This window comes from Candoia aspera, chromosome 2 (genome assembly GCF_035149785.1).
Source record: "Candoia aspera isolate rCanAsp1 chromosome 2, rCanAsp1.hap2, whole genome shotgun sequence".
Lineage (NCBI taxonomy): Eukaryota > Metazoa > Chordata > Lepidosauria > Squamata > Boidae > Candoia > Candoia aspera.
Window position 1 is genome coordinate 256,255,760 of NC_086154.1, and position 27,313 is coordinate 256,283,072.

A 27,313-nucleotide genomic window follows, 5' to 3' on the forward strand; every position below is an offset into this window, starting at 1 on the left:
CTGAAGAACTGCAAAACCATAAGGATTGTTGTATTACATTTACCTAGGTGTTTAGCCGATATATTTTCAAGTGCACTACTAACTGTATTTCCCCATTGTCATTTGATGTTGTGGGTTGTAGTTCTAGCTTTATTTGTAGATCATGAAGAGTGTTCTGTGAGCTAGATTGCATATAAGCTGTGAAAAATAACTTTGGTGCCCTAGTGAATACTCTTGAATTCACTTTTCTTACAAAAAGAACACTTACAAATAAACTCCGGGAACCCTTTGCTGTTCATGGGCTTGGGATGTATTTATATTTGCTGGGGAGGGAATTGCTTTATAGGCATCGGTAGCCCCACGTGGGATCATGTGTTAAACTAGCTATTATCTAGCTTGCCTTTGGAGTGAGTCAGCAGCAGCATCTCAGAGAACGAACGGTGATAATCAGTTTTGTTTCCCAGCTTGGCCTGAGCTCTTTAATATATATATTTTTATTTGGACATCTGTGCATTCACAAGCTTGTTTAGATAAGTATGGGAGTTGAGGCTGTGAAAGCCAGCCCCCCCCCCCCACCACCACCACCTTATGGCCCTTCCTTGTGAAATTTGGAGGTCTGCACTGGGCTTCTTCTTCCATTTGCTTGCATATGAATAGAAACCTCCAAGTGACCACACAAAAGCCCTACTTTTGTTAGGACTTTCAGAGAGTGAGTAGAAAAGCTCTCCATGCTTACAGGCCTGTCCATAGAAAGTTTGGGACCAGCATGTCCTTTTTGATAGCACAGCTCAAAGCAGCGCTTTCCCCTTTCTAGCCCCATTCTGAAAAAGACAGACCCCCACGTCCATCCCTCCAGAAATCAAAAACACACTCCGCAGTTTTTAAAATGTAGTGTATCAAGTGCAATGTCTGAACATATCCACAGTGCACAGAGACTGCAAACTATGGCTTATAGAATTAGGAGGGAAGTGCAAGTGGCTGTCTCGATTTTTTCCCCCTGAACCTGAACATCAATGGTTTTTGCTGTTTAATTGTGGCAGTGCAATTTCTGGCCATGGGTGGACTTAAGGGTGTTTAAGGGGAGCAGTTTGACTCCTAGATATTATGTCTGTTCTTTATTCTTTCTAGATAAAACAACTAGTGCACATGGTATTGGGAGGACGTTTTGTTTTAAAAAGTTATCAATTATATTTTGCTCTTCGTAGAAACACCACCTCCTGGCTACATCAGTGAAGATGGGGAAACAAGTGACCAGCAGTTGAACCAAAGCATGGATACAGGTAAATGCCTTCATTTTTATAGTGTGCTCAAGTCTTTTGCCCATTTTTGTTATGTTTAGGGGTATCTCTGACAAAACATTCTTTGATTGATACCAGTGTTGAACTGCAAAGTTTGTTTGTTTGCTTGTTTGTTTAAACGTATTGGCCACCCAACTCCAGTGGACTCTGGTACTATGTATGCTCTGCTGAAATCAGTTGAAATCTGTTGAAAAGATGCTGTGCCAAAGATACTCGTTCTATAGGGGATAAGCTGGTAAACCTCAGTGGTGGTTTAGCCCCAGAATTGGCATAAAGTGCCACACTTGATGGTGGAACTAGAAATGCCGTGATAAACGTTCATGATTTAAGTTCTGCTTTTAATTCCTTAAAAGTGCGAATAATGTTCAGATCAAATAGCAGTGTTTTTAATGGATTACGTTTCATGTTTTCTTGGATTCTTAGATGCTGAGATGGCAAAAGGTCATTTGAACATTTTCAGTAGGGTTAATATATATCACCTACTCTGATCTCATAACCTTGGTTTTTGTTTGTTATTGCTGAGATAAGATAAATTATAAGCTAAGTTACTAGATGTAATGCTAGAAGTAATGCTAAGGTTCTATGATGACAACTCTGTAGTTCCTCCCATCCTCCTTCCAAACATTTTCCAATCTGAAACACATGCTATGCAGGTGGCATGAAGTTTCTGGCATTGTTTAGTGCTAATCTGTGAATCCATGGGTGTGCAATCATTCAATCTTCTGACTCTGAAGATTGAATACAGCAATAAGTGACACTGGCACTCTCTTTTTGTACTATCACCTGTGTGTAAATCATGTTACCAACAGTTTTTGTGGGAAGAGATGCCCATAAGGATGACCACAATTGTGTATGTGTATCTGGGTAAAACTGGGGGCTGAGGAGTTTGGGCATCCATGGCAGACTTCAGGTTGCCCATATATGTCTTACAGAGCCATAAGGCAAAACTTGACTCACTTTCCCAAGCCCATTTAGGCAGCTGTTTTTGTAGCAGCCATCTTTGTGGCAATTCCTAATTTGCTTGTGATAGAGGGAAAAACAAGGTAGGGAAACCTTGCCAAACATGCCTTTTGGATTCCTCTCCACCCCTTAATAGCAGCCGCACTCTGTTCTTAGAGAAGCTGGCAACTTTCTGAGCTCTCCCCAGTTGCCTCTTGTAGGGCTACACTGGGGGAGTGGATATTTGTGTCTTCTCTGCAGTCCCTGATGGGTTTGCCCCATTTTTAAGCTGTATCATTCTTTTGCTGGCTTCTCTACCCACACCAAATTTGCTCCCATTCTGTTCAGCTTTTAGAGAGTTATCCTGCTGATGGACAGACAGACAGGGTCCTGAGCTCCTTTGTGTAATTTCTTTCCAACATCCCATTGAGTTGGAAAGAGTAAAAATGATTCCAGATTCTCTTGACAACTGTGTCCAAAGGTAATGGTAGCTTGTGGAAAAATATGGTATCTGGTTGTCTGTCTAAATGATTTGGGTGAGGGTTGTATGCGCAAGAGAAAGAATGAAATAATGTTTTTGATTGTCTCCCCAGGATCCCCAGCAGAGTTGTCTCCTAGTACACTCTCTCCTGTCAATCACAGCCTAGGTAAGCAGGAAACACTTTCAGCAACTGAACTGGATGTCTTTGCATTAGAAACTGGCTCCAGTTTAGGAAGGATACTCTATTAAAAAGAGATCTGCAACAAGAAATGAACAGATTGCATTAGTTGGCACTTCTACCAAGCACACCATTAAAATATGTTTCAGGTAAAAAACGCCTTATGCTTTAGGACACTGTTTCTAAACTTGACAACTTTAAGGTGTGTGGACTTCAACTCCCAGAATTCCCCAGCCAGCATGTTAAAGTTGCCATGGTTGAGAAACACTGCTTTAGGGCATTGGTCCTCAGACTTTGGGCCCACCTGCAAGTGTGGGATATGGGCAGAGATGCATATTTCACTGAAACAGGCAGACAGTAAATAAAGCCTTTGTGCTCTGTAAAGAACAGCTGCTTTATTTTAATATTTTCCTCAATGAAAAAATTGTTAGTTCTGTTCTTGTATCATTTGAAAAGCCATGTTAATATTCAAAAATGGTAAAAGGATCCCAGATCTAAAAATTTAAGACTGTGAGTTGCACCTTGCTATCAGCAGCTTACTCTTTAAGTTAGATACCCCTGCGGAAACACCCTGAGCTAAAATTTTAATTCTAAAAAGGATTTGCATAGTTATTTTGAGTGCTGATCCTGCTTTAAATGAATTGTCAGCAGTCTTTTGAATAGTCTGGAAAGGTATTATTGCCCATATGACAGAAAGGTAACCAAGGCTGAATAGAATGTTGTGGGAGTTTTGAAACCCAAGGATCTTGATTCACCATTTAGTTGCTTAGTTATACCGTTACACTGACTTTTCCGACTGTTGGGGATGCTGTAAAAGTGTTGCATTCCACACTACAGGGGAGGCATATTGGTTTCCTTCCAGATGTTGTTGGACTCCAACTCAAACAGCGTCAGCCAGCATGTTCAGAGATGATGGAAATTATCTTCACCATCTGGAAGGCAACATGTTTCTTCTGTCTTTTTGTAACTCTGTAGTAGAGGTTGCTGGACTGTGCAGTGGTCTGCCAATTTTCTTGCAGGAATGCCCTGATTGCAAAAGTACAGAGGAAAAGGTTGCTTGATTTCAGTTCTTGACCTAGTTGGGAAAGTGAACTGGGAATGAGGTGCAAAAATAGTTAAACTACTTTGTTGGGATGTTACTGGCATGCTGTATATTTAATGACAGTTCTATCAATTTACAGGTGCCTGTAGAGGTCTTCAAAAACCAAATGTTGGTGAATCTTTAACTAGTTCCCGCAGCTTGTATTAATATTTCTATGGACTGTGTTTTTGGAAATGAGCTTCTTAAAACGCAAGTCCCTTACTGTGCTATAGGCAATTAAATCAAGATGGTTTAATCTGGGATCACATTATCATGGAAAATGTGTTGAAGAGTGGAACAGAAAGTGCAGTAAAGATAAGTTGCTGGATAAAATGAAGTTCCAGACAAAGGGTATATCCTCAACTCAGTTTTCCCGTGATAAGATCACTGCAAATAAAATGGAGAGATGGCATGAGCACTGACAAAAATTAAGAAGTTCAGATCGTTTTGCTGTGTATGATGAGTGTGAGGAAACATAGCTTTTTAAATAAAACTTATTTTTATAGTACCTGTTCAAACAGCAGTCAATTAAATTTTAAAGTAACTTGAAGGAAACCCATCACCGCTGTGCGGACAGAGCTGTGAGTGCAATTTCAGTGAAAGCAAGGATATTCCTGTTCTGTTTCAAGAACCGTAGGCATGACTATCAAACTGTTGCCAAACGTTGAGAAGTACAGTGCATATTAACCCAAGGACTATTTCTCTCTCCCTGCCAGACTTGCAGCCAGTTACCTATTCAGAGCCTGCATTTTGGTGTTCGATAGCATATTATGAACTAAATCAGAGAGTGGGCGAAACTTTCCATGCATCACAACCTTCGCTTACTGTAGATGGTTTTACGGACCCATCAAACTCCGAACGATTCTGCCTGGGTTTGCTTTCCAACGTTAATAGAAATGCCACTGTGGAAATGACGAGACGGCACATAGGTATGGACCTCTGGTCCCATGATGAATAACCCTTTTTCTCCAGTCTTCTGCCTTTCACAGCTCAGATCTTTCACTCTTAAAGGTTTGCTTAAAGCCCTTACATAAAAACATTTAAACCAGCAACACAAGAAGAAGCAAAACTCTCTTCTTTAGTTTAGTTTAGTAACTAGAGCATGCCAGCTATAAAAGAACAGTAATCCAGATAATTTACCAAATGAGAGGAGAGAACACAAGCAGTTCAGGTGTTAAGCTTCAACATTACTTTTTTCTCTGTTCCTTATTCCCCCACCCCAGGAAGGGGAGTGCGTCTGTATTATATTGGTGGGGAAGTTTTTGCTGAGTGCCTCAGTGATAGTGCAATCTTCGTGCAGAGTCCCAACTGTAATCAGAGATACGGCTGGCATCCTGCAACCGTGTGCAAGATCCCACCAGGTAAGATGTGTGAAACCAAGAAAGAACACATTTAATATACAGTATTAAAATGCATTTTCAGCATTGTAATGCTGACTTCTTCCATGTGGCATCTTTGGACATTTTGGATGTCAGCCTCTTATTTTCTAGCCAGCCTAGTGTGTGCCTGGAAATATTGGGAGATGAGGACCAGCATCTCTAGAAGCTGCTAAATAAATGAATAATCAATCAGTCAGTCAATCCTGCAGAATCCTTAACTTCCCCCCCCCCTAAAGTGGGGATGGATTATATCAGCCTTTCTCATCCTTTTGACCCTGGAGGAGCCCTTGAAATATTTTTCAGGCCTCGGGGAGCCCCTGCCCATTCAGGGTCAAATGTAGGCCAGAAGTTACCAAATTACTGTATTTGTTTCATGGGTAGGCCTGTATAGATGCACGAACAGTGTTCTTAAACTAAAAATTAAGAATGAAACTTAACTCTTTAATGTGAAGTTGCCCGAATTTGAAATAACTTTTTAAATGAATTGTGATCTCCCAGGGAACCTCCAGTGACCTCTCATAGAACCTAAGGTTCTGCAGAATCCTGGCTGAGAAACCCTGGGTTACATAATACTAACCTGGTGAGGATGGTTGTAACTTGGCAGTAGTAACCAACAGCAGTCTTTTTTCCTTTTTATAGGTTGCAACCTGAAGATCTTTAATAACCAGGAATTTGCTGCTCTTCTCGCGCAGTCCGTGAATCAGGGCTTTGAAGCAGTGTATCAGCTAACTCGGATGTGCACCATCAGGATGAGTTTTGTTAAAGGATGGGGAGCTGAATACAGGTAATTGGTGGGGCTTCCTTGTAGAATTCCCTTGTTGCAGGGTTGAATTCCCAGGTACATATTCAGGTGCAGTCCTAGCATTCCCACAGAATCCGTCTAGTCTATCCTAGCCTAATGCTTAGTATTCTTTCAACATAAAAATAGTGGCGCTTTAGGTCATTTCGGATGCTGTGGTTTATTTATTTCATATGGCAGAGCAGAACACAGCATTGTTGCATAAAAATCACAGTAACGATATATAGAAGTGTATAAAATGTAGGACATTGGGACAATAAGTTATTTTAAAAACACACAATACAAATGATGAATAAAATTATGAATAAGTTAAGTTATGTATGAGCAGTTACTAAAGTATCTAACCCTGTGACCAGATATCTAGGTTGTTTAGCCCAGGGTTCCTCAACCTTGGCAACTCTAAGCTGTGCAGACTTCAACTCCCAGAATTCCCCAGCCAGCAAAGCTTAGAGTTGCCAAGGTTGAAGAACCCTGGTTTAGCCATTGGACAGCAGTACCCTCGAGATGATGTAGTTCTTGCAGGGAACCAGGAAACCACCTGAGGGGACATTCTATGGTGAGAAGCCCAAGCTCTTTTTGACAGCAGTTAGGAAGATCCCAGTGAGAAGGCTGACAATGGCAGACAAACCAGCTGCATAACGAGAGAATATCATCCCTGACACCCAGTGGTCCTTGGCTGATAACGTTCTTTGAAGAGTGAAAGCTCATTCAGCTCTGATCTGCACGTGGGGGGCCTAAAGCTGATGCTGAAAGGCATTTCTAGCCCATGTAACGTCTTGGGGTTTCTCTGCCTCCCCATTCCTTGCCTTTGGTGCTTTGACCTTTACTGTTAATCTGTGTAAGAGAGCCTGTAGTGGTGGTCAGTTTTGTAAATTGGATCTGTGCAGTTTGTGAAGGAGAGGTTCCACATGTGCTCCACACCATTTACCATTAGTTCTCCGCCGTGCCATAATTCATGGTTAGGAAAAAGTGGCACGTAGTGTTGCAAGCTGGTTATTAAGCACTTGAACTCCACATCAGGACTTTTCTGTTCTATCATATGAATTATGTTACCTGAAGAAAAAAAGAACGGATCCTTAAAATAAAATGCAACGTGAATGGTGGCACAAACCTTAATGATTAACTGCCCAAAGTAAGTAGGGCTTGAAATTTGTTTTGGAGAGGAGACAGTTGCGTTTTTTGTACCTAGATAATAAAATTGCTTACTAGTTCAGCTTGTGCTGTTAGGACAGATACCCTCAAGGCCACAGTGATAGGCAGAAGAAAAACTGCATGGGAGAGAGGCATTGCCTCTTAGCAGGGTTGTGTGTGTGTGGAGATAGGTTAAGTAGGGAATGGGTAGTTGCATGGGGAAGGAAAGAGAGAGGGAGAGACAAGCTGAAAAGCAAGCGTCCAGGCAACTGGACAGAGAAGGAAAGAAAAAGCCTGCTTTGGTGACACAGAAGAATTAAATTCACCGGCAAGTGCCCCTCGTGTCTTCTCAGATATGTAATTCCCCAAATAATTGTGGGTGATTACAAGCGAGAAAAAAAACACTTGATGTTATAAATTATTCAGTGACCAAGTGATTATTTTCTCTCATAAAATTGGTCTTTCCTATGGCTAGGTGAAGATAGAAACTCCCTTGACACATGCTTGACTCCTGGTGATACATCCATAGAGCTTCCTTGCCAGATAGGTGGAAAGAGTTGGCCCTTTCCTCTTCTAGGTGTTTTTTCAGCTTCTGCTCTACTCAGTAGTCGTATTCTTGGTAGCTTCCCATCCAAATACTTGCCAGATGCTACCCTGCTTAGCTTTTGGAGATCAGTCATAGACAGCTAACCTCCAGCCAAGAGATCACAAAGTGGTGGAAATTGGGTACCAGCAGTGCTGATATCCTTCAGATTCTGGCCTGCTCAGATTTACCTGTAATTAGACCGTGTGTTGAGGAGGGCATTGCATGCTGGTTTCCCAATGCCACAAAGGCTTTTATTCATTCCTCCTGTGCCCCCTTCCCCCTTTGTGTTTCAGGCGTCAGACAGTAACAAGCACTCCTTGTTGGATTGAGCTCCACCTGAATGGGCCTCTACAGTGGCTGGACAAAGTATTGACTCAGATGGGGTCCCCATCAGTGCGTTGTTCTAGCATGTCGTAATCTCATTCTTGGTGGGCTCAGAACATGAAGTCCTGGCAACAGCTCGTCTGCCGCAGTAACTCGTGTGTGGTCTCCATGAACTGTTTCTTATCCAAAAAGTTCTGAGAGGAAGAGAGAGAAAGCACTTGAGGATCTCATCAGTTTTAAAGCACCTTGTGGATTTTGTTTCCTATACTCTGATGCTAGGTGAAATGTTAGTGTATAGAAACACCTTCTTCTGAAGGAGGGAGGGACAGTTAAAGACTTTAACGGTGTTTTTTTAATTGGGTATATATAAATTGAGTGTCCTAAAGGTTTGCCAGTAACATGAACAGTACAGTTCATAGGTCACGAAGCCTCTCCCAAGTGTGGTGCCATTTTGCAGTCTGAGTTTTAGTGCCCACTGGTAGATGTATGGAGCTCTGGCTTAAGCAGGCATCTCATAAAAAGCCCAAGTTCTTGGTTCTCCCTATTTTTTATATTTTTATATATATATATCTGTTACGTGTGCAGGCTTTTCACTCCCCTATAAGAAATGCTTATTACAGAAAAGCTTCTAGCTCCATTATCTTGAGTGTACTAGCTGCTAACTGTAGAGAGATTAAATTTTGGATTTCATCGCTTGAAATCTTGAGGGTTGAATCGGCCTGAACGTGTTTGAAGTCAAAGGAATCTCTTACTTCCCCCACTCCCCAAATGATCAAACCTGGTTTGAATCAGGACACATCCTGTCCATTCAGCAGTGCATCTATTGCTGGCAATGGGTGCTGTGATGCTGTTGTCCTTCAAATTCTCCTTGCATCATTTATGCGCTAATGGAGTAGTGCAGCTTTAAGTGTGCTTGGTTTTTACAACCAATGAACCAGTCAGTTTTTTCCCCTAGCCAGTGAACCAATCAACTTCCTCCCTCACCCCTTGCTGCTTCCAAGACATGAATGCCTCTGTTATCTATGATTAGTAGATTTTACTCTGATTTCAAATTGTAGTTAAGAGGGACATCAGGATATTCTTCGCCATGGAGAATGAAATTGTCACATACTGCTTGAATGATCATTCCTTTCCTAGCAGGATGAAAGGAAGAGTGCTTGCATTATCTTCTTTAATTGTCTGCATGAGCCCTCTGTCTAGTGCACCATCAGGTGCTAACACTGGATCTGCAAGGCCTGCGCACATCCTGAAAATAGTATTGTTAGGATGTGTTCGCTTGCTAGGCTTCCGAGAGAAAGGGGAAGGCCCAGTTACTGCTTCTCCTGTTATTTTCCCCAAGCCTGCCTTCTGCTGTGGCCTGCTATGTCTGGAGTCCGAGGAGAAGGAAGGGTGTGAGGAGGAAAAGCAAGGCCACCACGTCTCCTGTTTCATTGGTAGATTGGAGAGGAGATCCCTGCTCCACAAGTTCCTCCTTGGCAGCTCAGCAAGCCTTGGCCTTCCGCAGACAGTGAAAGAGACCTCCTGGGAGGGTTGTGTAAAACGGGGCATTTCACCAAAGGCTTCTAATCGCACAGCTGAGTTACGAGCGTCCATTACAGAAAGGATCTCGCAGAAGCAGCGGCTTCGGTGGGCTGGTTGTTGCTTGACCAAAGGGACGGCCTCCACAGTACATGTTATGGTGAATCCTAGGACACTACTACATCTGGACCTTGCTTTAAAAAAATATTTTGAATTATATTCTACAGATACATCTGGGTTGGGTAAGGGTTGGGAAACTGTATAGAAGGGTTCTTCCGACTTGAAAAGTATACATCTTACTAACAATCTTGTGATCTAGCTGTCTGTCCTCGTTGTCGTGGCAGTAGCGGGATTGCCTTTCGTCTGTTCCTTTCCTCCTCCTTCCCCCTGCCGTGCCCCCTCCCCAAGGGTTACTTTGCACTAGCCTTGTACTTTGTAAGTACACCTAGTGGCAATTCCAGCTTTGACAACAAACATGTGGCCAGTGTTAAGCTTTGTAATCGGCTGCCTGAACGGAAGACAGCGATGGATATTTTTTATGCCGTGACAAAATATAGGGCATAGGAGCAATACCAAAAATCACACCGGTGGGTGGGAGGGAGGATGGGAGGGTGGCTGGAAACAAAGTGAGCCAGGCAATTCAGAAGAATGGGCAAAGTTACCAATTTGTGTAGTTTTACCAGTAGCCTAATGTATTGGTAGAACTTGTGAAACTAAGAGGGAAGCTTTCATCCGTGTTGCATTTGCCTAATATGTGAATACACTAATAAAAGTTTTAATTCTCACTTCTGCTTGTTTGAGCGGTTTCATGGAAAGGCTCTGCCGGCAAGCTCTGCATAGAGGGTGGGCTTCGATATCAAATGCGAGCTCAATGGTTCTTAGATGCGAAGGTCTAGGTGCTGGGTCTGAAGAGACCTCCTTTTCCCCAGTGCTCCATGATGGCGTTCCGTAACTGAGCGAGGCACGCAGGGCTGGAGATCTGCGTGTCATACGTGAGCCCAGAATCCCAGGCGCTTTCCTTTGAAGGGTCATGCATCTCACAGGCAGGCCGTCTGAGTTCTGTCCTCCCAGCATGAGGTGGTGGTGGTGGACATCTGGGAGCATTGGAAAAGGGGCATCGGAAGAGCTTGAGCAGGGGAAGGCTGTCAGCTCAATAAAATCTCCAGTGTGAGGGGCTGTTCGCTTCCATACAGTGTGGGTTAGGTGAGTTCTTGATGTGACGTACATGTGTATGTGTGTGAACCTGGGAGATCCAGGGTGGAATCCATCTTCAGCCATGGGAACTTCCTTGGGGTCCTTGAGCCAATCACTCCCTGTCCAACCTACCTCACAGGATTATTTTGAAGAAAAATGGCAGGTGGGAGTGCTTGGGCCTGCCTTAACTGTCCTGGTGCAAAGGCTGGGTATAGATATAATGGAAATGGTTTAGATACACTTCGATTAGCAACCTTTCTTCTGTCCTGTGTGTCTGCACCACAGCCTGATGTATGCACACCAGAGTGCCCCATCCTTCTTGCATCTCTGTTGACCTCAGGCTGCTGAAAGTTTGCCTGAAAATGTATGGCTTCATCAGTTCATAGGAATTTGCTTCAAGAATTGTGCGTTCCTCGAAAACCCACCGGGTTTTGGCTTCTGCCTGTTTTTGCCTAGCTCTCTTCTGCCCCTTGTTACGCCTTGTTCCTCTTGTTTCACACTGAAGCCCTGAGGAGCCCTTTCATTTTCCTGTGGCCTCTTTTCTGCCCCTCAGTTCCTCCTCTTGTCTGTCACTCCTATGAAACCTTAATTAGATAATAACGGGATTTCCTTATGCCCCTTTTGAGTTTTTGCAACGGGTGGCAGTTGAAGGATTTGCTTCAAATATTTTTGCTAGTAATGCTCCAATTAAACATTGGGAGACAGGAAAACAAAACCTCATATCAAAAATCTGGCATGTGTTTCTTCAGAAGACGGTTCTTGTCTCTGATGCCTCCAAGTTCACAGTTGGCCGAAAAGGCCTGCAGGTAAATTGGTCTGTGACTGCAGCGGAAGCATCCTCTTTTTAAGGATTTTGCATAGGGTTTCCCATCCCTTTTTGTTTCATATTTTCAATATAGAACACTCAAATAGCTTTCCCTAACTTCCTGATCTCTTACAATAATTGCACAGAACCAGTTAAGCAACTGGTGATGGCAATTGTAGTCTTGCATCTGCCGGGTACCCAGATGGGCAATGACTGTGGTAACTGGGATGAAGTACAGAAAGTGTGGCTGGAGGGAATAGGAAAATCAAGGAATAATTTTATTCAGCTTAAATGGACTTCAGCTAATATTTTCTCCCTTCTTCAATATATACATTTCCATGATGACTGGATGTTGAAAATAGGACTGTTCTGTTGAGTGCATTGGAGTTTCGAGTTTTTAATTTGCTTTGTCGGTGTCTGTGCGTGTGTGTGTGTTGGCTTTCATGCCATTTTTAGCCCAGTTTTTCCAGTTAAACTCAAATTGATAAATCCCATGCAAAGTCCTCTGTCCCAGTGCTGCTGGTGTTTCTTTAGTGGACTGTGGCTTATTTTGAGATGCTGATCTAGAAGCCGCCTTGAATTTATAAAAAGTTGGCTTAGGGGTGATGGTGTCTAATCCCCAACAGGCTTTATCTGTGAAACTTGCTTTCGGTATAAGGCCTCATACGGCAAATTTGAAACTGCAACAGCTTTTCCTAACTTCCTGATGTATTAGGAAAATGGTACGCAACCAGGGGCTGATGACAATTTTAGCCCTACATCCTGGGGTGATGACCCTAGGAGGGTGGGGTGTAGTGGGTTTTGTGTTTGGGGTTTTATTTTTGTAAGCTGCCCAAAGTCACCGTGAGTGAGTTGGGCAGCCATATAAATCTCTCAGAAAATTCCTCTCCCCCTCCCTCCTTCCTTCCTCTCACTCAGATGGGCTGACGGAAAGTTACCAAAGCTCTGTCAAATACCTTTCCCTTCATGATGCTTCCTCCAGTTAACCAAAAGTTTGTCCGAATGAAAAGATGAACAGTGGAATTGCATCTACTCCCTATTAATCCTTGTAAATTCAGAACAGGCCACCTTTCATGTTCTTGCGTGAGGCCTTGTCTGTGGGTTACTAATGCTGCTCTATCTAGTCTGGACGTAACAAAACCTATGAATTGCATCTGATGCAGAGAAACCTAAAACAAATACTTACCACTTTAAGAATTCATTTGGCCACACCCATCTCACAAAAGTGACTCTGGGCAGCGTACAAGGGTTGAAAACAGTTTTAACAAACATAATGCTTGAAGTCATAAACACAACCCAATTAGAAAACAAAACATTAACCAGCTTTAATCAGTAGAGCTCACCTAACCATCCAGCCACAATGTCTGGAGCAGTGTTTCTCAACCTTGACCATTTTAAGATGTGTGGACTTCAACTTCCAGAATTCCCCAGCCAGCGTGCTGGCTGGGGAATTCTGGGAGTTGAAGTCCACACATCTTAAAATGGTCAAGGTTGAGAAACACTGGCCTGGAGGAACAGCCACATGTTTAATGTCTCACAAAAGGCTAACAGGATTGGGGTCATCTGAATCTCTAAGGGCTACCGTTCGCTGGGATGGGTGCTGCCAATGGGATGGTCCAACTCTGGGATCCAACAAAATGACCTTTAATGGACAGGACCCAGAGCATGCCCTCCCTGCTAGATCTGGTGGGGTGAGCAGAGACTAAGGGAGGCCTACAAAGAGCTTGGCTCTGTGCCATGTAGGGCTTTACCGGTGATGCCCAGCACTTGAATTGTGCCCAGTGGGAGACTGGCATAATAGTGCAGCCTGCCCCTAAAAGAACTGAAGAAAGTTGACAAAAGTCTCTTGCAAGGAAGTGCCAGGGAGTCCAAGTTGCATTTTGCAGGGAAATGACAATATCACAAAATCAGCACAGGGAACGAAACCTTATTTTACTATTTGGAAGGTCCCAGCTTCAGTGCTTGCTGGCTGGGGAATTCTGGGAGTTGAAGTTCACACATCTTAAAGTTGCTGATGTGGAGAAACACTGAGATAGACCAAGAGTTATTTACATTTTCACTAGTGTATCCCTGCAACCCCAGTGTCAATGATGCTTAGAACAAGGATGCTGGGGCACTAAAGTCTGTAGATAAAATAATGGTGAAAAATTGCAGGTGGCACTAAAATATTAAATCTCATGAGACCTGGGTGGGAATAGAACCATGACTAGAACAGGGAAATCATATTCATAGGTAGAAAGAGTATTTCACAATGTATATGACAGTATTTCCTCCTTGAGTTACGCAGAATGGGAATGATTGCCCACAGATGTCAGTGAGAAAATAAAGGGCTGAGTATGAATGCAATTTAGATAAAAGCTATCCCCACCCGGTGCAGGATCGGAGATGTTTGTCCTTTGATTCCTGTAAAATAATCCAATTAGGTGCTATTTCTGGAAGAGTGTGATTTATAGTTTCTCTATGGCATGGTCTGGGCCTGGAGTAATTTATAACAACTCTGTAATATTGTTCAGGAGTATTAGATCTCAATTACAGTTTAAGCTACAACTGAGACTCTAATTCCCAATAGGTCCATTCTTACAGTTGACTTTCAATCTCCATATTGCAAGCTGGACCGTGAATATATGCCACAATCCTGCAATGTGCCTGATTGTTCACAGCCCTATTACAAGTAGTAGTAGGTGGTAGTAAAATAAGAGACTAGTTTACAATAGCCACTATGATCCAGTTACTAACATAGTAGCTACTCAGTGAAAAGAGGCTGGAGACAATGACTTGCATTGTATCGGAAATGCTCTTTCTTACGTAACCAGTTTGGTGTAGTGGTTAAGGCAGCAGCCTACAAGCCAGGAGATGGTGAGTTCTAGTCCTGCCTTAGACATGAAACCAGCTAGATGACTTTGGGCTTGTCTTCCCATCTCAGTCCTAGGAAGAAAGCAATGGCAAGCTACTCCTGAAATCTTTCCAAGAAAACTGTGGGGATTAATCCAGGTGGTTATCAAGAGTCAGCACTAATTCAAAAACATGTGTGCACACACATTTATTTTTTAAAAACAAGATTGGAGAACACGATTTCTGGACTGAATTGACAGCTTCCATGTATTAAAAGTTTGGTCCAGGAAGTCATCTTGTCTGCCTCCTGAAGAATCTGTATAATGTATAATGACCAAGTAGCAACGGTAAGAACAGACCATGGAACAACGGACTGGTTTAAGATTGGGAAAGGAGTATGGCAGGGCTGTATACTCTCGCCCTACCTATTCAACTTGTACGCAGAACACATCATGCAACATGCTGGGCTTGAAGAATCCAAGGCTGGGGTTAAAATCACTGGAAGAAACATTAACAATCTCAGATATGCAGATGATACCACTTTGATGGCTGAAAGCAAGGAGGAACTGAGGAGCCTTATGATGAAGGTGAAAGAAGAAAGTGCAAAAGCTGGCTTGCAGTTAAACCTCAAAAAAAAAACCAAGATTATGGCAACCAGCTTGATTGATAACTGGCAAATAGAGGGAGAAAATGTAGAAGCAGTCAAAGACTTTGCATTTCTAGGTGCGAAGATTACTGCAGATGCTGACTGCAGTCAGGAAATCAGAAGATGTTTTATTCTTGGGAGGAGAGTAATGACAAATCTCAATAGAATAGTTAAGAGCAGAGACATCACACTGACAACAAAGGCCCGCATAGTTAAAGCAATGGTGTTCCCTGTAGTAACATATGGCTGCGAGAGCTGGACCATAAGGAAGGCTGAGAGAAGGAAGATCGATGCTTTTGAATTGTGGTGTTGGAGGAAAATTCTGAGAGTGCCTTGGACTGCAAGAAGATCAAACCAGTCCATCCTCCAGGAAATAAAGCCAGACTGCTCACTTGAGGGAATGATATTAAAGGCAAAACTGAAATACTTTGGCCACATAATGAGAAGACAGGACACCCTGGAGAAGATGCTGATGCTAGGGAGAGTGGAAGGCAAAAGGAAGAGGGGCCGACCAAGGGTAAGATGGATGGATGACATTCTAGAGGTGACGGACTTGTCCCTGGGGGAGCTGGGCGTGTTGATGACCAACAGGAAGCTCTGGCGTGGGCTGGTCCATGAAGTCATGAAGAGTCAGAAGTGACTGAACGAATAAACAACAACCAGGAAGTTGCCATGTGTCAACACTAATTCAAAGGCACATACACTTATTTATTTTTTAACAACCAGATTGGAGAACGCTGTGATTTCTGGACTGAGTTGACAGTTTCCACACATTAAAAGTTTCTCTTTCAGCCAAAAGCTGCTGCTATCATCGTGTGCTCGGAAACTTTTGCCCCTGCCATTTTAAAATTGAATTTGGAACATTTTTTAAAAAACAGCCATAGTCTCTAATCATGGAAATTTAAATTGGGAATTGTTTAAACCCAAAGAGTCAAGCTACCTTAGAGTGAGGGGGAAGCAAATGAAATCCACATTTCATAAATATGCATGTTGGAATTACAAAAGCAGAGATTTGTGAGAGAGCTCTAGGTCCTTTAGAAAAGAGGGGATTCCTGCTACTTGACAAGCAGTTTGTATCTCTTGCAGGGTGTGTGTGTGTGTGGTTTTTTGCTTTAAACCACCATTGGAGGTATCCTTCTGTGGAACCCCCAAAGCCTTCTGATAGTGCACTGGCAAAATGGGGTGGTGAATCCAATCATGGTAATGCAATGTTCTATATTGGGAGGGTCAAAAGATAGTGCAAAAGAAGACTTGCACTTCCAGTGCATTTAATGCACCTTACTTGCTTTTGCTGAAAACACTTTTCCTAAAGGCCACTTTTTTCCCCAAGGGAAGGCTGAAACTCCCACTCCACCACTTTTGGTAGTGTTCTTTCATCACTGTCCAAACTACAAAGCTTAAAAAAAAGTGCATCTCCTTGCTGGCTGCCTGCCCTGATGTAGAGTAATTCATGTTCCTAAGGAGGCTTCATCATTAATGAAGAGCCAGTCCTACCATTGGGTAGAGAAGTAAAGTGACTGAGCTTATCTTCTGTTGAGCCCATCTTCCATCCCACATGTGACCAGCTAGCCTAATCTGATGGTTTCGCCATCAAGTCACCTTTCAAAGCACCACTGAGGTTGTGTTTCCACAACACATTCAAACTAGACTGGTGAAATTCAGTGGCTGAGTTCACATAATGTTCTGTGCCCTAACTAATAATCCATATGACGGTTTAATGTGGTGGCCTCTTTCATGCAGGAGGCCATAAAAGCTGAATCAGATGGCAAAGCCCATCTTCAGATTAGCCAGTTTAGCATGTTCTGTGGTTTGGGGGAAAGGTGCCTGTCTGAGCAGTGGAGAGACAGTTCAGCTGTATTCTCCATAGTCCCAATATGTGCATAGCATTTCTTGGAGTAACTGGAGGAGTGGCGAACAAGCATTGGTTGAAGAACCAAGGCTGGCTGTGGGGCTTTGCCTCTGATCACAAAACTAGACTGGAAATGCTCAGAGATGCTGGATGATGTGCACTGTTCACAGGGCTATTTCAACTGGAATTGCAGAGAATTGGGCCTTGGATCTTCTCAGTGCTCTACCCATGACTTGGCTTTTGAACTGAAGGGGCTGTTTACACGGTAGTGCTGTGCAGCCATGTCAGATCATGACATTTGTTGGCTTAAAGCAGACTTCATTCGTCTGATGCCCAGAAGCTCAGTTAATAGGTTGTGGAGACAAGTCTGAGAAATCTCTGGAGGATAAAAATCACTCACATTTGCTCAGATTTGGACACTGGCTAGGCAAGGTTTTCTGAGGTGACAGAGGTACCATCCTGTAAGGTTATCTGGTATCAATATGAGCCAGAAGGTGCTGAGAAAATAGGTGGGATTGTCTGTAGTGTAACCTGTGAATTAAATTGCTGCCTTGGTTAATGAAAGCTGTCAAGGAGGTGCAAGCTTGGTGCAGGAAGTAAATTAATGCATCCTTAGAAGAAGGACTATTGCCACTGCCTTGAAGGTGATGGTGTTGTGTGCCCTCTTCAAGAAACCATAGCTCAACCTGGCCATCTTAGTCAACTATTAGCTGGTCTTCCACCTTCCACCTTCTTCTTGGACCAGGTCCAAGGCTGTGAATCAATTGGCAGTTTTTTCAAAGAGCTCCCTGGTAGTTTGCTTCCTCACTGTTTCTCAGGGTTGCATCTCTTGAAATAAGTGTAAAATGTTCTAGTATTTCTATTCCAAAGATCTAGGCTTCCCCACCCCAAAAATCATACTGCTCCAACAACAACAACAACAACAACAACTACTACTACTACTACTCTCTACAGGGAAAGGAAAATATTCCCAAGAATGTCCCAAAAGGTTTACTACAGAACATTGTGATAAGGCCTGCCATGCAATGTAATCATTGCTGGCCCAGAAAGAACTGAAGATAACAGAGGGCCTCAAATGGGGCTTGAAAACCTTCTCCGAGAGGCGATTTGTAAAATATTTTTGTCAACAAAGGCAAAGTTGTGTCTAGGCTTTTCAAGGCCTTTGATGCTAAGCTCTGAGTATGACTTTCACAAATGATGGAGCAGGCAAGAAAGGAGAGAAAAAAATGCCTGGGAAGTTCACTTTAGAAGACAGGCTCGACGGTAAACCTTTTGGAGAAGGTTTAGAAAGAGCAAAGCTGCTGGAGCAGGCTGCAGAATTAATGCATCAGAGAAGGTAGAAAGGAGACAGGATCAAAGGGTCTTGTTGATGCTGAGATTTGAAGAGGATGCATGGAAGAAGGTGGGAATGGAGCGTTCCAGGCAACAATACTGTGCCATGAAAATCTTGTTATGCCTTTGTTTATCAAGAACACCAAGATAGAGTAGAGCTTGGGAAACAGTTAAAGGGCAGAATGGTTGCTTTTGTAACCTTGGCTCTCCGTTCCTTATCTTCATCCTGAAATTCAGTTCATTAAGGAGACCCTCCAATGTTTGTAAAACTCTGCACTTGTGAAGTTTTTCTTGGGGTGGGGAAAAGTAGATACAGCAAACAAAATGGACAATGCATCCCCCTCTCCCCTGTCTTTTGGACGTGAGTGGAGTCACCCCAGCTCATCTCTTTGCCCAATCCCATCAGACCCAGATGGACCCTCCCTGCCCCAGACCAAGCCCCCTGCAATCCCACCTAGACCAAGGAATAGCAGCCTCCCCACCAGGAGGGGTGGGGCAGCCCTGAGGAGAGAGGTGCCACCTAGCAGCAAGGTGGGAAACCCCAACGTTCCATCCCCCATCAGGGACACGCCCCCCATTGTCTCAACATTCCACTGCCTTTGACAATGGGCTTCCCCGGCTCTGCTGCCCCCCTGAAACGGGCGTTGTGCCTAACAACAGGAGGAACCCCAGATACAGTGACAAGGACCTGCCTAGCTCCCCCAAACTGGCCAGCCCATCAGACCCCTAGGATTTCCCACCTTATAGCCCTCAACTTCTGTAAGAATGTTTGCTTTCCCATTTTCTGTCTTTCTTGTAAAGCAGGCAATGATTGTTGCAATAAACATGGTTCCTTCTCCTCTGCGTTGGGCTCTGAGCTTATGGATTTTCCATGACATTGCTCAAGCTATGCCCTCTCCCCTTTCTTTATCAGTCATGGTCTATTTTGAATGGGGAGACTGCAGGGCCAGGGACTTGCCCTTTATTTCTGTGTATATTCCACCAGCAGAATGTCTCACCAACTCATTAAAATCAACACACCCTCTGTTTATCACTGCTATCTGGTTTGGCCAACTTAGAAAAAGTTTCCTGCCACAGGTGGTGATGGTGGTGGTGGTGATGATGATGATGATATGTAGTGTTAAAATGTTGGAATGGGATGATCCAAGTTCAGATCCCCAACTGACCATAGAATTCACTGGGTACCTTTGAGCCAATCACTCTCTTGCAGCCCAACCGATTCCCCTGTGTTGTTGCACGGATAAAATGGTGACCCCCTTTTCCAATGTACCACAGCTTGAGCTGTCAGAGAAAAGGTAGGCTATAACTGCACTAAATAAAGAAGGACATCAGGGAAGCCCTGCTAGATCAGACCAAGGGCCCAGATCATCGATCTTTGTGTTCTATCACACAAAGGCATCCAAGTTTGTTTGTTTATTTATCACATTTCTTTATGTTGCACTGGATTGAAACTACGTGGAGGATTTGTACTTTCTAAAATGGGGGACTTAAAATTCAACACTTGTGTGTCTCCTTCTTATCATTCTTTGGGTTGGCTATGGTTGCAACCTAACAACCCTTTTCATGTTTCCATACCAGGTAACAATCCACAAGAACACTGGAAGAGACCCACTGGATCAGAGGAGGGATCCACCTAATCCAGCCTTCTGTCACACAATGGCCAACTAAACGCACTAGGAAGCTTCCAAATCTGCCCCAGAGGGGCGTGCCTGTGTGTGTCTGTCCCTCCTCCCTTGCTCCTTCCCAGCAGCTGGTATTTAAGAGATGCTGGCTGGATTCAGAAGATAATAAACTAGCCGTCAAAATTGATAGCCAGTGATAACCTGATCCTGCATTAATATGTCCCCCCACCCTTAAAACTCTCTAATTTCATGGCCATCAACACATCTTATGGCAGCAAATTCCATAACGTATGTTTAATGTTATATTGTTTTATGTATTTAGAAGCCATGGGAATAAAGAGAATACAGTAGAACATGAGTCCAAACATCTGCAGGAAATCAGCAAACTTATACGGATCACAATTTGCAATCCCATTCAAGGTTCAGGCATCAGGGAAAGTCACTTGCTTCCTTACTCAGAGATTAATACTCTAGTTTACACAACAAAGGTTGTAAATGTCTTTCTTTTCTGAAAAAGTGTACTATTGTTTTGAAACTTGAGCTAAGCTCTGCATTATTGTTGTGTAGCTCAGCTGCTTCTAGTTTCCGAACTACAATCACAAAGTTATGAAAATTCATTTCCTTTTGAAAAGTACACTTGGAGTGATAAAGCACAACAAGGCCTGAAAGTGTGTTTTCTGTTCCCCCAATCCTGCCTCCCATCTCATTTGGCATCTTTGCTGCATTTACACAGCATGCTAGATTAAGATTGGTAGTTGTGCAAACCAGGCCATCGCATTAAGCCACACTATGATTTATTTGTTGTTTTGTTCACCCGGATTGAATGAGTTAGTTGAACCTATCTTAAAAGTGGGCAGGGAGGAAATGTAAGTTTGGATGACTTTGGGCCGCTATTAGCTGTTTTGCATCATGTTGCCACACGATGGCAGCAGAGCATCAGAGATCACTAGCAGGGGGGTCTACCACTGAAATGGAAAAACCATTGGAAGCCTAAACCAAGTTTGGGTTACAGCATACACCCTGCTAATTCTGTTGTTTTCCCTTCACAAGAAAAGTGATTAGCTTTTTCTTTTAATAATTATAGGAACACAACGGGATCCCTGCTCTTCAACTGCACCTCCAGGGCACTGGGAAAATACAGCGTTCAAGCCATAGAAATTGCAGTTGCGAATTTAATGGCCTACAAAGTAACTGTCTGCAAGAGGACTGAATTATTCTCTACTAACTAGTGCATTTTCCTTCCTTATGAAGTTCTAAGGTTATATTTCCCCTACCTACCCATCCATTTACCCCCAAATTGGAACAACCTTTAGCAGTTTTAGGGAGGTTGTTATTATTATTATTATTATTATTATTATTATTATTATTATTTTTGCAGCTGTGTATGCGTACGTTTCTATTATACATTTGGCAATGCCAGGAAATTGCTGCTGGGTATCTCCTGTGCCCTTTGGAAAGGACACAACGAATTAAGCTCATTTCTCAAAAACACCTGTTCAAAAATTATGGAAGTATTCGAAGTAAAACCTTCTTGCAGCAGAGCTCTGCTAATAGCATTGCAGTTAGGACATTTTGGACTCTACATTTACTAGGCTTAACACGCCCCCCCCCCCACACCAAGCATTTCACCCGCTTAAAACGGTATTTAGTCTGACCACTTGCCTTTGCCTTCCTCACTCCAGATGGTTTATGGCTTGTGTTTGGTGAATCCAGAAAATGGGTGAATTGATGTAAATCATGGTTAGAATAAACTCTGGGGAAGCAGGTCATGCAAACCCAGTCACAGAGGTGTTAGAACTCAGTCATTAAACCCAAGTTAGTTATCAGTGTAACGTGTGTGAATAGTCTGGAATATTTACTCAAGATCTGACAGATCAAGGAATGCTGGAGTTGGGAGGGGTTCTTAAGGATCCAGTGATGGGGCTCTCCAGCTTCTCTCTGAACACCTGAAACGAAAGGGAGTCCACCACATGCCAGGTCGTTGGTGCCACTGTTGAACCGGTCTTACTGGTGGAACCCTTTTTCTAATATGGACTTGGAATTGTCCCTACTGTAACTTAGGGACATTACCCTGGGTCCTACAGTTGGGGATCTTTTGGGAGATGTTCGCTCAGGAGTTTCAAGAGGTCCACTGTACTTCCCTTTAGTCTTCCCAAGTCTACAGACACGCTCAGTTCCTCCAGGTTCTCTTTACAGTATAACAGTTAGTTTCTAATCCTTCTTGACTTTCTCTGAACCTACAGGTAGTCCTTGCTTAACAACCATTCATTTAGTGATGGTTCAGATTTATGACGGTGCTGAAAAAACCAACTTATGACAGGTCCTCACACTTAAAACCATTGTAGCATCCCCACGGTCCTGATTTGGGCACTTGGCAACCGGTTCACACTTATGACTGTTGGAGCATTCCATGGTCATGCGATCGCCATTTTCAACCTTCCTGGCTGGCTTCTGGCAAGCAAAATAATTGGGGAACTGCATGATTCACTTAATGACCATGTGCTTCACTTAACGCCTGTAGTGATTTGCTTAACAACCGCCGCAAAAAAAAAGGTGGTAAAATCAGGTTGGATTAGCTTAATGACCGCTTTGCTTAGCAACCAAAATCCTGGTCCCAATTGTGGTCGTTAAGAGAGAACTACCTGTATTCAAGTTTCCCTGAATCCTTCTCAAGTCTACAGACATGCTGAGTTCCTCCAGTTTCTCTTTAGAGCAGTTAGTTTCTAGTCCTTCTTGATGTTCTCTGAACCTATTCAAGTTTCCCTGCATCCTTCTCAAGTCCAGTGTGCAGAACTGGGCACAGGATTCAAGATGGAGTCTGACGAAAGCAGAATAAAAAGCAGAACAAAATTACTTCCCATAATTAAAAAATCCTACTTCTGCTGATGCAAACTAAAACTGCATTCCCCCCCCCCTCTTGTTTTCGAGATCCATTAAGAATGTTTTATTTATTTATTTATGTATTTATTGGCCAGCTTTATGGTTTTACATTTCATGCCCAATATCTGCTGAGCAAAAATCTGAAAATAGGCTTATTGTAAAAGACCCATGATTTTTTTTTTAAAAACACACCAACGTATCTCATCCACGTAGCCTATTCTTAGCGGGAACAGGCATGGTTCAGTGGTGCATCATTTCTTCTTGTGGCGTCCTTGGTGCTCTCTGAGCCTTGCTTTTTTCTTGCAGACATTTCATTGCCAGACTAGGCAACATCTTCAGTGCGAAAGATCTTCCTGAAATGTGCTAACAGCCAGCACTGGCCATATTAGGCCAAATGAAAGAATTGTCTGATATGTGATAAGACAATTTCCTTTCCCTCCATGTGCTATTCAGAGCTCTAGCACTGGGTGGTGCTGAATTCTTAAAAATGCCTGTCTTGTCTGCTCTGTATTTGTATCACAAGCTTTCCCAGACTTGATCTTTTATAATTTGCTATTTTTTAAGCAAATCAATAAAAAGAAACAAGAAAAAGAAAGAAAACTAGAAATTTGAAAGAGGAGCTCAACAGCCATGGTGCTCCTTTTAACACCATTGATCCTATATTATTATATTACAAATTACATTATCACATCACATCATAGAGATAGAGTTGCTGGTAAGGAAAATAAAAATGTCTGGATTCTGTTTCAGTATGATGGCTTCCTAGCATGTATACACCAATCTATATTTCAGGCTGTGTGGAGATGCCCCAGTCCTTAGCAAAGAAAAGATGATAGAAAAATATATTAGGCTTCTATACTTGATGAACTAAACCTGATCGCTCAGAGTTTTTCAGTCTGGGTTCTGATTTGAATGGGTTTCACAGGACTAAGGGGAAAAAAATCTCTCCCTTTCCTCACACACACACACACAAGATACAAAATACAAAAGAATACCCTTGATCCTAAATCAAGACTAAGCAAACATTTTGGCAGCGGGCGCATTTGAAAACACGTTATGGGCCGTCTCACAAAATGATTCTCACAGCAGGTGTGGCCAGTCATAAGTTCTGTTTACCTAAAGGAGTGTTTCCCAACCTTGGCAACTTTAAGACGGGTGGACTTCAACTCACAGAATTCCCCAGCCAGCCATGCTGGCTGGGGAATTCTGTGAGTTGAAGTCCACCCGTCTTAAAGTTGCCAAGGTTGGGAAACACTGACATAAAGATTAAGATATTTTTTAAGTCCAGAACAACAAGGTAACATTTGGAAGTGGCTCAGGTCGACACCTCCCTAATTCACAGAAGTATAAGAAGAAAGAGGAGGTCCAGCGCAATCAGGTTTGCAAGATCTAGTTATTTGAACCAATCTCAATCAAAGTAGTTTTAGCTTTCCTGTAGAGTTGATTTCCAGGTCTGGTCAACCTAGTGGGGCTGAGTAGTCAAAGACATTTTGCAAATAGGGGAGGTAGAAGAGACTGGACATTTGCTTTACAGCAACCCCGCTTCCCATTTATTTAATTCAACGGCTTAAAAAATAAATTCAAGTTGAATAAAAACCACCCTGGAGGGAGATATTGATGGGTGACTGGTAGAATGAGTTTCTTCCTTCCTCTGTAGACTTTCAGCTAGCAGAAAAAGTGGAACTCATGGTTTCCATATGCTTTTCATCTACAGACATCAGGAGGATTAGATTTCATGTTCATAGTGGCCACTGATTGCAAGAGAGCTGGCTGAAACCTGGAAGAGTTAGGATTAAGATCACCCCACTGGACCAGATTTCTGAATCAAAGCAGTGCATTGAATCAAGTGGCTGAGAGGTCTCCAACTAAAACTTGCCAGGATTAAAGTTCTCTAAAAGGATTTACCAACCATTATTTGCATCCCATTCTATAAAAAGTGAAGCAGCTTTAGGTGTTCTGCAATTTCCCTCTAGTCACTCAGGGATGAATCTTTTTTAAAAAATTGAATCTCAGAGCAGCTTGAATTGAGTCAAGTTTCTCTTGAATCTTCAGACAATTCATGCCTTTTTGGAATCTCCAGTTTTGAATAGAACCTGGCTGAGTCCAGTATCAAAGAATCCTTTGACTGTTATTGCTGCTTTAGAGAAAGGCAGTCGACAAACTGGCTGCCGGAAGGACAGAATATTCATATTTATTTGTCTATTTTTCATGTCACTATTACCCTACCTTTTAAGACAAGGTCCCCCCCCCCCCGGAAGCCTACAAAGAGGTTCTATAGAACAGAAATTGAGGATGTTCATGAAGCAAAGCCACATGACTTTAGAACTGAAATTTTAGGCGGGTCATGTAAATTACCTTGAGGGTTTTTTGCTACAATGCTGTGAAAAGAATTCATAGATGTTTACGTGCCAAATCTCACTCCCCAAATAATTACAGTTTGTACCAGTTTACAGTTTAGCTCCCAACACTTCTTCTATTGTTTTAATGTATAACAAAAGGAAAAGACAGTAACTAAATACAAAATTAATTTAAAAGTGAAACAAAAGAAGAGGGACGGAGGGAGATAGAGAAAGGCTGTTTGTTAGAAAAAATATGACAACTTACTTCTTAAACAACAGATTAAACCTTGGCTGTATGGAATCATACTGGTCAGACTTTCCATAAGACAGGTAGAAGGTCAGTTCATGGCAGAAAGTGCACCTGCATCTTCCATCCAGAAACTCTGTGCTAGAGTTTTTCCACTGGAGTGCAGGTAGTCCTCTTTTAGCAACCACAATTGTGACTGGCAACTTGGTCATTAAGTGAAGTGGTTGCTAAGTTAAACTGCAACTGTGCTTACAATCTGATTTCAACTTTCCTTTGTGTTGGACCTACAAAGGTTGTGAATGCAAGGATTGGCCATAAAGTTACTTTTTCATCACTGTTATATCTGCAAATGGTCACTGTACGAGGCAGTTGCTAAACAAGAACTACCTGTAAAGCAATCATCTTAGCTGCTGCCTGGGTTTGATAAATCCATACTCTTTCATGCTTCAGTAGGTTCTAAAATTTTGGAATGTAAGTTAGCTTTACCATCTATACATATTGGACCCTTACTTCTTTTCCCAACACCTTATATCCAACCTCCTGAGTATTTGCCAAAAGAGTGCCAAAACATGCAAGTCCAAAACATTAAGTGTCCCTTCCAACATATAGCGGTGTAAACCACAGATCCTCTGAGGGGCCCTTTGATCAATTAATCTCATTATAGGATCATGTAATAGTGATTTAAGAGACTTTAAAACTCCACCCCATTCATTTGTTAAAACAGGGTATTCCAACTCATTATTCTGAATAACCTGCAGATTTCCCATATCCAACTTAGTACAGCTTTTCAGTTCAAAATAATTTTAAAAAATGACTGTAGATTTAGAGACTTCGAAACCTTTTTTATTATAATAACAATTTAGAAAGTTCAGACGTAGATAATGCATAAGACCCAAATAATAACCAGAAGGAATTTTGATTGAATATATTGCCATTCAGCACACTTAGGTATTCCAAATTATTTTTTGTAAAACTTCAGGTAAGTTAAAAAAGTGATTAGCAATAAGCAGGTCCAATATATAGATTTTTTTTTTGCCCATGAACTCCAGAAAATAGATTCACCAACAATTTCAGATTATTCTATAATGTAAATCTCATGAGTGTTCAAATCAAATCTGAATCTTCTTTGCAACATGTTCCATATGTATCTTGCAGCTTTTCATGCAGGAAAAACAACTGAGCTATAGCTAAACCAGAAACCAAGTCTGTGGGTCCCAAGATTTTTAATATAATGCAGGTTAATTCTGTAAAGGCCAGCTAAAATAAAAAAGGAGAAATAAATCTACAATTCATCTTTTTAGGACCATGAAATAGAGATATTTCTAGTTCTGACTTCACATGTGTCTCCTTAGGTAACTGACATGAAACTCAGGAAGCTTTGATATTATGACCAGTGGGTTTAAAGGTTGCTAAAATTTACTTTCATTTTGTTTAACATTATTAATTAGACTTTGCACTGTGTTTTTCCCGTGCATGTGGTCACGGGGTTTTTCTTTCAGAGTTCCATTTTAGATGTCAGAATGATTTAGCTCCTGATTCTGTGAGGGAACAAAAGATTTGTCAGCTTGGTCAGTCTTAAAATCCTCTATGGGCCCTAGATTTGGGAAAAAGCTTGTTGGAATAGGTCAAGGCTGAGAAGCCTTTCTCAGGCCAAGGGACATACTCAAATTTGAGTGACATGGCAAGGGTGGCCAAGAACAAAATGAAAATGGGTCTCCAGTGCAATGAGGGCAGACTGTAAATTAATATTTATTAAATTAAAGGCAAAAGATCTACAAGCTCTAGAAATGAAAGTCATGGATTACAGTGAAAAAATGGGATTAAGATTAAATATAAAGAAGTCCAAACTAATGACAACAGGAACAGCAACCAAC

The 27,313-nt window shown here is 42.3% G+C and overlaps 1 protein-coding gene across 5 annotated transcripts in view; it reads left to right on the plus strand.

Annotated features, from left to right (window-relative positions):
• Positions 1-27,313, plus strand: part of SMAD2 (SMAD family member 2) — a 371,138-nt gene that overhangs the window by 46,886 nt on the left and 296,939 nt on the right. For 4 of the 5 annotated variants that reach the window (XM_063295857.1, XM_063295859.1, XM_063295856.1 and 1 more), the window contains 6 exons: positions 1,185-1,259; positions 2,810-2,863; positions 4,673-4,885; positions 5,180-5,317; positions 5,975-6,119; positions 8,145-10,478. In XM_063295857.1, coding sequence (XP_063151927.1) covers positions 1,185-1,259; positions 2,810-2,863; positions 4,673-4,885; positions 5,180-5,317; positions 5,975-6,119; positions 8,145-8,268 — 749 coding nt within the window. In that variant the 3' untranslated portion in view covers positions 8,269-10,478. Of the gene's footprint in view, positions 1-1,184; positions 1,260-2,809; positions 2,864-4,672; positions 4,886-5,179; positions 5,318-5,974; positions 6,120-8,144; positions 10,479-27,313 lie in introns of those variants that run through there. The other variant, XR_010067369.1, reaches the window with a different exon arrangement.